This window comes from Scardinius erythrophthalmus (assembly GCF_964197995.2).
Source record: "Scardinius erythrophthalmus genome assembly, chromosome: 22".
Classification (NCBI taxonomy): domain Eukaryota; kingdom Metazoa; phylum Chordata; class Actinopteri; order Cypriniformes; family Leuciscidae; genus Scardinius; species Scardinius erythrophthalmus.
In genome coordinates this window covers 22,601,281-22,613,492 of record NC_138242.1, presented here as the reverse complement: position 1 = coordinate 22,613,492, position 12,212 = coordinate 22,601,281, and the positions used below count along the sequence as shown (strand labels likewise).

At 37.6% G+C, this 12,212-nt stretch overlaps 1 protein-coding gene across 3 annotated transcripts in view; it reads right to left on the bottom strand.

Annotated features, from left to right (window-relative positions):
• The window catches only part of pola1 (polymerase (DNA directed), alpha 1), a 62,577-nt gene that overhangs the window by 21,750 nt on the left and 28,615 nt on the right, over positions 1 to 12,212 (bottom strand). For all 3 annotated transcript variants that reach the window (XM_081352218.1, XM_081352219.1, XM_081352220.1), the window contains exon 34: positions 11,192 to 11,323. In XM_081352218.1, the coding sequence (XP_081208344.1) occupies positions 11,192 to 11,323 (132 nt within the window). The remainder of the gene's footprint in view (positions 1 to 11,191; positions 11,324 to 12,212) is intronic.

Sequence of the window (12,212 nt, the reverse complement as noted above, 5' to 3'; positions counted from 1 at the left end):
CTAGTAACCAAAAGTCCAAATCATAGTCTCTGCTGCACCAAATTAACTGATATAAATACTATTGTAGAACATTGCATAGAAACTGTGTCTATTCCTCGTTTAGTGCGATCAAATAATAAATCTACTGCAGGATCTAGGAAAAATCTAATTGTTATTAAAACAGAAAATGTTGCTATTAGTAAACAAAAACAATTTCTAAAGCTAGGTCTTTTAAACATTAGATCACTCACACCTAAGGCAGTTATTGTAAATGAAATAGTCACAGATAATAGCATAGATGTACTTTGCCTTACTGAAACCTGGCTTAAACCAAATGATTATTTCGGTCTAAATGAGTCTACTCCATCAGGATACTCCTATAAGCACGAGCCCCGTCTGATTGGTCGTGGCGGCGGTATTGCAACTATCTATAGAGATATTCTCAATGTTACTCAGAAAACGGGTTATAAGTTTATTTCATTTGAAGTACTTGTACTAAATGTTACGCTCTTAGATGATAGAAAAACATCCCTATTATCTTTAGCCTTGGCTACCGTATATAGACCACCAGGGCCTTACGCTGATTTCCTAAAAGAATTTGCAAATTTTCTCTCAGATCTATTGGTCAATGTCGATAAAATATTAATTGTTGGAGATTTTAACATACACGTAGATAATCAAAATGATACGTTAGGGGCTGCGTTTATAGACTTATTAAACTCCTTTGGGGTTAAGCAAAACGTTACCGGACCAACTCATCGTTTTAATCATACACTCGATTTAATTATATCACATGGAACCGATCCAACCGATATAGATATCATTCCGCAAAGTGATGATGTAACTGACCATTACATGGTAACTTGCATATTACGTACCCCGGTAATATATCATGCTGCGCCGCGTTATCGATTAGGTAGAACAATCCTTCCATCCACCATAGATAATTTTTCAAATTGCTTATCGGATCTGTCTCAGCTGCTGCCTGAACCTAAACAAACAGATGAACTAGACGAACTAACCAGCACTATGAGCACCGTTCTCTCTGGAAAATGGGATATTGTTGCACCTATGAGACTAAAAAAGGTCAGAGAGAAAATTAAAGCACCATGGTACAACAATACTACTCGTGTTCTAAAGAGAGAAACCCGTAATTTAGAGCGTAAATGGAAACAAACTAATTTAGAGGTTTTTAGAATCGCTTGGAAAGACAGTACGTCACGCTATAAAAAGGCCCTAAAAGCGGCCAGGGCTGAGCATCTCCGCAAACTAATAGAAAATAACCAAAACAATCCTAGGTTCTTATTTAACACCGTGGCTAGACTAACAAATAAACAAGCGTCACCTGGACAAAATATTCCGTTACAGTTTAGTAGTAATGATTTCATGAATTTTTTCACTGAGAAAATAGAAAACATCAGATCCACAATTGTAAACGTTCAATCTTCAATCGCGCCTTATAATTCAGCCTCGATTATCACCCCGCAAGAACAATTACAGTGCTTTACAACTATAGAACAAAAAGAGTTAAATAAATTTATCATTTCCTCTAAAACAACAACATGTTTATTAGATCCCATACCAACTAAACTATTGAAAGAAGTGTTACCTATAGTGGAAGAGCCTCTCCTCAATATTATTAACTCGTCTTTATCTTTAGGTCATGTTCCAAGAACATTTAAATTGGCAGTTATAAAACCTCTCATTAAGAAACCACAATTAGACCCAAATAACCTAGCAAATTATAGACCCATTTCAAATCTTCCTTTTATGTCCAAAATATTAGAAAAAGTTGTGTCTGCCCAACTGGGCTCTTTCTTGCAAGAAAATGACACCTATGAAAAGTTTCAGTCTGGGTTCAGGCCGCATCATAGCACTGAAACTGCGCTCGTTAAAATCACAAATGATTTACTCTTAGCTTCTGACCAAGGCTGTATCTCAATACTAGTTTTACTTGATCTTAGTGCTGCGTTCGATACTATAGATCACACAATACTCTTAGATCGGCTACAAAACTATACCGGTGTTCAAGGACAAGCATTAAGCTGGTTCAGATCATACCTATCTGACCGCTACCATTTTGTCTATTTAAACGGAGAAAAATCGATCATAACTCCAGTAAACTATGGAGTGCCGCAAGGATCTGTGTTAGGCCCTCTATTATTCTCAATATATATGCTGCCACTTGGAAATATTATAAGGAAACATGGAATTAGTTTCCATTGTTATGCTGATGACACTCAACTATATATTTCATCACGGCCGGATGAAAACGCTAAATTATCCAAATTGACAGAGTGTGTTAAAGATATAAAAGATTGGATGACGCACAATTTCCTTTTATTAAATCCAGATAAGACAGAGGTAATACTTATCGGTTCAAAAAACCGCCCACAAAACCTCTTACAATACAACTTTAACATAGTAGGGTGTCCTGTTACTTTATCCTCTACAGTAAAAGACCTGGGTGTTATATTAGATTGTAACTTGTCTTTTGAAAATCATATTTCATATGTTACAAAAACAGCATTTTTTCACCTTAGAAATATTGCTAAATTACGTAACATGCTATCTGTTTCTGATGCAGAAAAGCTAGTTCATGCATTCATGACCTCGAGACTAGATTACTGTAATGCTTTATTAGCTGGTTGTCCTGCATCCTCAATAAACAAGCTACAGTTAGTCCAAAATGCCGCCGCTAGAGTTCTTACTAGATCAAGAAAGTTTGACCATATAACACCAATTTTATCATCACTACATTGGTTACCTATAAAGTTCCATATTAATTACAAGGTATTGCTACTGACTTATAAAGCCCTAAACGGCTTAGCTCCAGTTTATTTAACGGATCTTCTATCGCCCTATAATCCATCGCGCTCTTTAAGATCACTAAATTCGAGGCTTCTGGTCATACCTAGGATATCCAGATCCACCAAAGGAGGGAGAGCATTTTCACATTTAGCACCAAAACTCTGGAATAGCCTTCCTGATACTGTTCGTTGCTCAGATTCGCTCTCCCAGTTTAAAACTAGATTAAAGACGCATCTCTTCAGCCAGGCATTCATATAATATTTTAATCTTACAGTTAAATCTGACCTCTAGTTCATAAACGCCAGAGGAGAACTGGCCCCCGACTGAGCCTGGGTTCTCCCAAGGTTTTTTTTTTCTCCATTAGGTCACCTAATGGAGTTTTTCGGTTCCTTGCCACTGTTGCCTTTGGCTTGCTCAGTTGGGGATGCTTAAATTGATTAATCGATTCACCAGTGCTATTGATCTGCATTACCAAACGTGGATGTTTTACACCAGAAACAAACACTGATGTACTATTTTATTTAATACTGTGAAGCTGCTTTGATACAATCTGTATTGTGAAAAGCGCTACATAAATAAAGTTGACTTGACTTGACTTGACTTAATATACCCTCGGATGATCATTCATGTTTATTTCGTGCTGTAACTAGTAGTAAAGAGGAAGTGATTATCAGTTCACGTGCTGCTTCAACTGCAGCGCTACAACAATCCGTTAGACAACCGTAACAATCAAAATAGAATCAAAACATGGTCAACATTACAAAGAGAATCAATGATATTTATTTGAATTTCATAAAACTTGAAGTAACTTGCTCTGTCTTGTCTGTCAGCGTGTTGTCAGTGTCCTCTTTGCTCTGCAATGGTTTTCACAGCCCACCAGATGGAGCTAAAGCCAGATGCAGACACAGCCTAAGCCTGCCGCAGATAACGCGTCAGCGAGCCCAACTGAGCCGTACCACGCCCCAGAGCCTGAGCCCAACAACGCATCTGACCAGGTGTGCGAGTCGGCAACAACGCCCGTACCCAAGGAGGTGCTTGTGGAGTTCGAGGGCATGTAGGGAAGCCCTACCCACAACCCCGCCACTGTAGAGTAGTGGTGCCTGGCCTCTGGACATTCTTTAGAGGAAATTGAGGAGGATATACCCTTGGATCTCCCATTTCCACTGGTCCCGCCCAGCTTCAAGTCTCTTGTGTCTCCTGTCTTTTCAGAGTTCCTCCCCAGCCTCCCTCTCCTACCTCATCTACCGAAACCAGCCAGTTCTTTAGCTCTGCCACCGCTGGTGTCTCTCTGGCCCTCGGCTGATCCTCAGGTTGGTGTGGATCCACCTTCCAGGCCCCAGCTCCATCTTGGCTTGAGGATTCTGAACTGTCGGTTCCCCTTTGGCTCCATGATCCCTCGTCTCCACCGTGGTCCGTCATCCCACCAGCTCAGCTGGGCTCCCTCATCCCTCTGTCTTCGCCCTGGTCAGTCGTCAACCTGGTTCTGCTCAACCGCCGTCCTCGGTCGGTCCAGCTTCACGGCAGCCTTATGGGTCCTCACCTCTGCCTCGATCTCAAGAGCCACCAGCTCCACCAAAGCCCTCTAGACCTGCGGTGTCACCCTGGATCCATGTCTCCTCGGCTCTGCCTGGGTCTCCACCATGATCGGCTCTGTCGCAGGAGACCGCATACCTGGTCCCTCCTCCCAGGCATCCACCATGGCTCCTCCCTTCTACGACTAGGGATGCGTAGGAGGGAGCCAAATCAGAAGGGCTGCCAACTCTCCCGAATTCACCTTGAGACTCACGCAATTGTCACTTTTTACACGCTCTCACACCACACATCCATTTTCTCATGCAGAGAAAAATCGCGAAGCAAAGAGGAAACTGACAGGACACTGCCAGACAAGACAGAGAAGGTTACTATTGATATGAAAAATTCTCAGCTCTCAGATTAACACCGTTTATCTGTAATAATAAACAATAAACATGTCGCTTGTAAATGTGACGTGACAGATCGCTGACAGATCTCAGTTCAAGTGGCACGTGAACCGATCATCTGTTACTCTTTACTACTAGTTAATAGTAAATAAACACGAATGATCAATAGCTAATTTGAAAGATATAGTTCAACTTACCGAAATGTAATAAAATCGATCGATCAGTGTTTTTCAACCGCGGAAAGAGGTCCATAAAACAGCTGGAGAACAATGTCATGTAATGTTACATTTACCTCAGGAAAGCCAATTATGACAATAGCACGTTAGTTGGGACTTAAAAGAATTGCTATAGAGGAGTATTTTGCTAAATATGATAACTATATTACATATTTACTATATTTTTACCTATGTATACATTATTAAAATATAATATAATATTATAAAATATATGTTATTATAAAAAAAACGCATTATATTTAAGTTAAGATGTTATTTTTAAACTTTAATAATAATACAAGCTGACAGGGCTCAGTATGTTTACAGCATTAGGTGAGATTTTCTGGGGGGAGAAAAATTACACATTAACATATCTACTGTACCTAATATTTAAAAGGTATAATAGTCCAAAAGAATCAATATTAAAAACAGTAGCATACCAGTCATTGTACCACGTAACATCGTGTTGTCACTAAACTTAATAAAATTCTGTTTAGTTACCAAATGTTTTGACAATCCCAATCCACCCATCTTATGTTAGGTTACGTTATGTTATGTTAGATTTTCACTGTTTACAAAGGCAGGGCCTGCAATCTTGTCTTTTTGGCTTGTTTGTTTCTGATTGCACTTAAACCCCAAGGGGGAAATCCAGATCAAATCCCACAAGTGATAAGAAAAAAAAAAAAAAAAGTTAAAACTTGTTTTGAACAATTTCTTTGTCATCTGCAGATTGATTTTAAGTAGGGGAAAAAAAAAATCTATTTAAATCTGAAATCTGATTTTTTGTGAAAAAATCTGGGATTTCTTTTTTCGGCCATATCGCCCAGCCCTAGTATGTACAATGTTTTTTTACTTTATTAATTGTAGTGCACAGTGTTTATTATAAGGGGGTAGTATCCGCAGCTCAGTACTCACTACTCATGAGTACTTTTAAATAAGCTACTACTCAAGTAGTTTTTACTCAAAGTAATTTTTAACTCTACTCACACTACATTTTTTGAATGTAATGGTACTTTTACTTAAATATGTTTTTTCAGTACTCTTTCCACCACTGTAACAGCTGCGCTATATATTTAAAGTAAATGTCTTTTAATTTTATAGTATATATTATAAATATATTTATTTGTTTTTCATGAATGTATTTTACAACAATACAAAGAGCAATTAGTAACATTTTAACAGATTTAGTACTATACTTATTCACTTTTATTTGTTCATCTCCACTAAATGTTTTTTCACTAAATGTTTAGATTTTATACAATTATTGTGCTCTCATGATTTTTCTAGAGTAACTATTGCTGCAGAATTTTCAACTAATCTAGTTTATAATAGTATTTTGTCATAGATTGTGATCATATTTTTTTTTCATTTGTTGTTTTTCTTTATAATGATGTTTAACACACAAAAGAGTAATTATCAGTTCAACAAACGGGTATAGAAATTCTACATTGATTTAAAAAACAAACAAAATAAACAACCTGTGCTGATATCGGATTGGTATCAGCCGTTACTCAGAATTTTTGGGATCGGATCGGTTTGTTCCCATGATTGATTATTTCGTTCACCTGTTGCCCAATTAATTCGCTCTTTTGTTCCTCGGTGTATTTAAGTCCTGTCTTCCTGCAATTCTTTGCTCTGTGTTGTCAGTGTTAAGCAGGTGTGCTGCACAAGCAATGTGCAGAAATGGGATGCAATAAAGGTCATAAACCCCGCAGTCTCCATGTAATATAATGGAATGTGAGCCAAACTAAACAATCAAATTACACTTCAAATAAATTTACATCAAGGATACGTCAAGGTCTTTTCTTTTTTTTTTAACACACAGGAAGCGCAAACGGTTGTCTTGTTAACGAACAATACCTGCTTGTAAACGCGAATAAACATATCGTATCCTGAGGCTAAATAAAAAAAATCACTAAATATTGAGAATGCAACAGCGCGTATTATTTCACTAGAACTTCACCTTCACTGGAGCTTTAATCAAGAGGGAAGAGTTCAGAAGTGAGTAGGAGGAGGGCAGCAGTATGCAAACTGAACAGTTGCTACTGTTAGTGGAGTTATTTAATAAAGTAGTTTAAATTACATATACCTTGTAATCGTATTATTATTTTACTCAAACCCGCTGGAGACTAAGACGCCACCACTGCTCAGCCTTTCATTTTCGCCTGTCATGGCGTGAGTGCGCGTCTTTTCCGTCATTAAAATTTGTGATTATCAGCTGGTTCCGAACAGTGGCCGATTTGGAGTTAAAAACATCTGCTGCACTGTTCTTTGTTCCATCGTTCAGTCAACATTTAGAATATTGATTTTTGAAATTTATGAATCGATTTGACTCGTTAGAGGATAGAATTGCAATTCATAAATGAATCGATATTATAGACGATTTTCATTACGAATTTGGGAAGATGGTTGCCACATGTTGTGTTCCCAAATGCAATCGAATCTGAAAAAAAACAACAGTTCTGTGCTTTACACTGAAACATGCAGCGCAACAGACTATATATAATTATATTAATAATATAAAATTACATCATAACCGTTGCAATCTGATGATCGCACCAAGCCACATTCTCACAACCATGCATTTTCAAAATGTATAAAAAAAAAAAAAAAAGTTACCTGGCAACTGGTTAGAAACCATTTCAATGCCTATTTTAACTCACATGAAATAAATGTATTAGAAAACGTAACATTTTGCAGTTTATTTTGTAATTTGAGGCCATTTTGCAATTTCAATCATCATACAGTAACCAAAAAAATGTTCTCTGATTAACGCAATTCACATGGGTCATACTTTTCAGGTCAAAAAAAAAAAAAAAAAAAATCACATCCCTGCCAGTGACAATTTTATATTAGTCAAATAATAAAAAAAATTTAAATAAGAAATATTGCTATTATATTAAATATTAATGATAAAAATGATAAGATTTTTAGGCTCTTTATATTAAATATTAATGATAAAAATGATACAATTTTTAGGCTCATTTTTATTATTATTATTATTATTTTATTATTATTCAACTATTATTATTACTAGCCAAATTGTGCAACCCTACAAAAGAGGTTTTTTTTGTTTGTTTTTTTGCTTTTTATCAGAGAGTAAATAAATAAATAGTTCCCCCAAATTATACAGCCCTACTGGTCCTAGTTAAGGCAAATTTGCACCTTCAGGATTTTTTTCAGGTTAAGTGTGAAAATCTTAAGTACTTAACCCATACAATTTAAGTTTGTAGCTTAAACTATGTTAGATAAGTTGCACATCAAAGTTTAATAAAAAAATAAATAATAAGCTCCACTGAATACGCACACAACCACTCACTGATGCCCTTAATCCAGAACCGCCCCTTTTAGGCAAAAAAAGAAGCTGCTGCGATTACAGGCGGCTTGGACCAAAAAAGCCCCCAAGACAACAGCCTCTCACAGGCTTTGTGCCTCAGTAATCAACAGCTGTACATTCACACAGTGGCTGCGGAGCCCAAGAGCGACTGAATGGACGCAAATGCGTCCACTTTGTACATCTCTGCTTTAATCAAGCCTTTTCTATTCAGCAATCTGACCTTTTGTTCAAAACAGGATTATCACTTCTTTTTTTTTTTTTTTCACTCACCCCCCCCTCCCCACCCAGCAACCACCACCATCATCATCATCATCATCATCATCACATCCCCAAGCCAGTCACCAAGGGGCGAAGCACATGATGAACATAATAGCAATAATTTGTTAAACGCCATGGCAACCCACATTAGAATGGGGTAAATACGGGGGGTGCCACTTTGTGCCACACTCTCATTTTGCAGAAGACGCCAGGAGTCAGAACGGATGACAAGGAAGGAGAGAAGTGGGGGAGTGGGGGGGGCGAAGAAAGGGGGAAGGGAGGGAGACAAGAGCAAAGCATATTTGCTTTGTCTCTAAAGGGTGGTTTTATTGGTAATGGTGGTGGGCTGAAGGTGAGGGTGGCAGTGATTTCTTTCATGATTAATGCCTCGCTGGTGTTCCGTAGGAAACTCAACAAACACCGCTGACTTCCAATCTGTAACCATGTAAGCCGCGAGTCCTCCCTCATGCAGGCAGGCTTTCTCCCTCTATCTCTGCGAACAAACAACTCTATTTGAGCTATCCCCCCAGCTGAAAGGAATCCTTAATTACACAATATCAGCCTCTTCATTGCTCCTAGTGTGGGAGGGGACGGCTGAGCTGTGTCCACTGAAGCCGGGCCTGGGCAAGGAGGGGGGCGCATTCACTACCAGCAGCTGTTTCACACATACTGACAAAAGAGCCTACAGGCACCGTCCCAACGAGGGAGGTGGCTACATTCAGGCTGCTAATTGATTTTTCTGCACGGCCCTGTGGGAGAATATACCCCCACAACTTTCAAGTCGGATTCGTAAGTTTCCGGCATTCCAGAACTTCCCTGAGTTCCAGAACCTGGCTTGCTCGTCCAGATTGGATGCATAGTGCAGTGATTAATGGCTGTCAATCAAAACCCTCAGCTGGGAAATTAGATACACAGATGTATGCGTGCTCTTAACGTAGGTCCAATATCTGCACACTTGCCACATCGCCAGGGCCTGTATTTCTGCCATGCCGCGAAGACACTGAGAGTGCATACAAAATTAAACCCATTTGTGAAGCAACGGGAGGGGGCAGTTGCTGTTTTGGAGCAACGCTCAGGAGCGAAAAAAAACCCCGCTTCAATAAAAGACAAACAGCATGAGGAAGGTGAGCTCAAATTAACCCCTGTAAGATGCTCATGGAGAGCCCAGGTGGGCAAATGTGAATGTAGAACATATTACTGCCATCAGAATATTTCAGATCAACTCAAATAAGTACTCAACTACTATAATTAAGGTAGAAAATGAAACCTCTCAGACAAGGAACTTGATAATGCGTACCTGTGATGTTACTGTATAAAACATGTTTTACAAGGGAGACACACTGGACAAATGAACAGAGCTACTGCAAAAGCATATGCAAACAACGTTTGTTTGACTCTAGACACGTTAACATAGACGTTAGACCAATCGAAGATGACTCCAAGTCATTAAGCTATTCGCCTGTCAAAAAAATAAATAAACTAGTTGCTGCATGGTTTTGGAAAAGTTGGTTTATTTGAACAAAAATTGAGAAACACTAAATATAATAGATATAATCATAGATTATTGTTGTAAATTAAACACTGTAATTATGCAAAGTTGCCACTAGACTGTACTGTAATCTATTTGTTTTTTTGTCATTATACATGTATGCACATCTATACATAATATTCTTTTGTTTGTTCTGACCTTTATTTATTTATTTTTATTTAGTTGTGAATAATTCAGGTTCTTTAAATATTATTAATTTATTGTGAAATTTCTAGGAAGTCAGCTGGACTGAGTATATTTATTTTTCCTTTAATTTTTCCTTTAATTCTACTTATATCTTATAATATCAAACTTATAATATCAAAAGACAATTAATAATAATAGTAATAATAATAAATATTATTATTATTAACATTATCCACGTAAATAATTTGTATTTTTTATGATGTAGTCTAGTATTAACATAGATAATTAGATAACATAGAAAAATTATCCTGAATATCATAATTGGTCATTAAAAATATTAATATTATTAAGATAACATAGAAAAATTATCCTGAATATCATAATTGGTCATTAAAAATATTAATATTATTACTGTTAATATTAATAAGGAATGCTGCTGCTACTACTACTACTACTACTACTACTACTACTACTACTACTACTACTACTACTACTACTACTACTACTACTACTACTACTACTACTACTACTACTACTACTACTACTACTACTACTACTTACTTACTTACTTACTTACTTACTTACTTACTTACTTACTTACTTACTTACTTACTTACTTACTTACTTACTTACTTACTTACTTACTTACTTACTTACTTACTTACTTACTTACTTACTTACTTACTTATATATATATATATATATATATATATATATATATATATATATAAATATAATTTTTTTAACTTACGTCATAGGTTAGTGATAATGTAATTATTTTAAATTATGTTAAAATGCATTAAAAAATTATTCTAAATATCACATTTGGTCATTAAAAAAAAAAAAAACAACTTGGGTCATTTGGTGGGAATTTTCACTAGTGAATGGTCTTTAAAAGTTACACACCTCATTATGCTACACCGTATTCACAAAACCTGCAGTGGCCAATCTGGAACACATGGGCAGTGCATTACAAGAAGCATTTACTAATACTCACACTGTAGTATTTCCTGATGTGCCGGCGAATGTCCAATTGCAGTTTGTTGCTAATACGGATGGGATATTCCATCGGGCTGCCCCCACAGGGGATATGGCAGCAATTCTTGAGGCTGGGCTGCAAGGTGCTCCCCTGGAAACAAACAAATTCACTTTTAACACAGCATTTGATCACGATACACAAGCCCACATACACACAAAAAAAACATAATCAGGGCATTTATCCTGTTGACTGGCATTGCCCAAAGAAGCTTTTAAAGGCTATTAGACCTGACCTATTAGACATTCAAACACATACTAAAAGTATAATGTCGGTGCCCCCACACCAAGCCTCTAGGGTATCCAGATAGGAAAAGAAACAAGCAGGAGCAAAAATGGCACTGCATTAAGCGTTCAGCTGTGTATCTGGATGACAGCAAGTAACAAATGCCATACTGCGCAATGATTTGCAAGCTTTGCCTGCTTTTCTACATCTAAAAGGCCCCAGACCTCCCATTGAGTAACAGTGGCAACAATTGTAGTTAAACAGTGGATAAAAACTATTGTAGCCTGATATTTCTTCAATCTAACCTCACATGGGCACTAGCAGAGCTGTTTATGGCGCTCATTATGCCTCAAATAAGCTGAAGGACGAGTGTGTGTGTGCGCGGCTAATGCATCAGCACACTTGCTCGAGCTCACTGTCTCACACAAACAAATTACTCTTTATTTTATGGCATGGTGGTGGTGAAGCGGTAGTCGCTGCGAGCCATTAGCGTTTTTATGATCTTTGCATCTTTCACTGAGCGCCACTTTAAGGGAGAACTGTGCGTCTATACAAATACTGTCTCTAGTATCGTCTGTTTGCATTCCTGTTGTCCTCCTCCCTCTCTCCACGGCTGGCTTTGATAAGAGAACGATCTGCAGTGTCTATGAGTCAAGGCTGTTCCTTCAAGTCTTCCTTTCATCAGCCCCCTCCCTAAAATCAGAGCTCTGCTATAACCCTGTACTCCTAATTATTAGATATTTTATCAGATGAATAC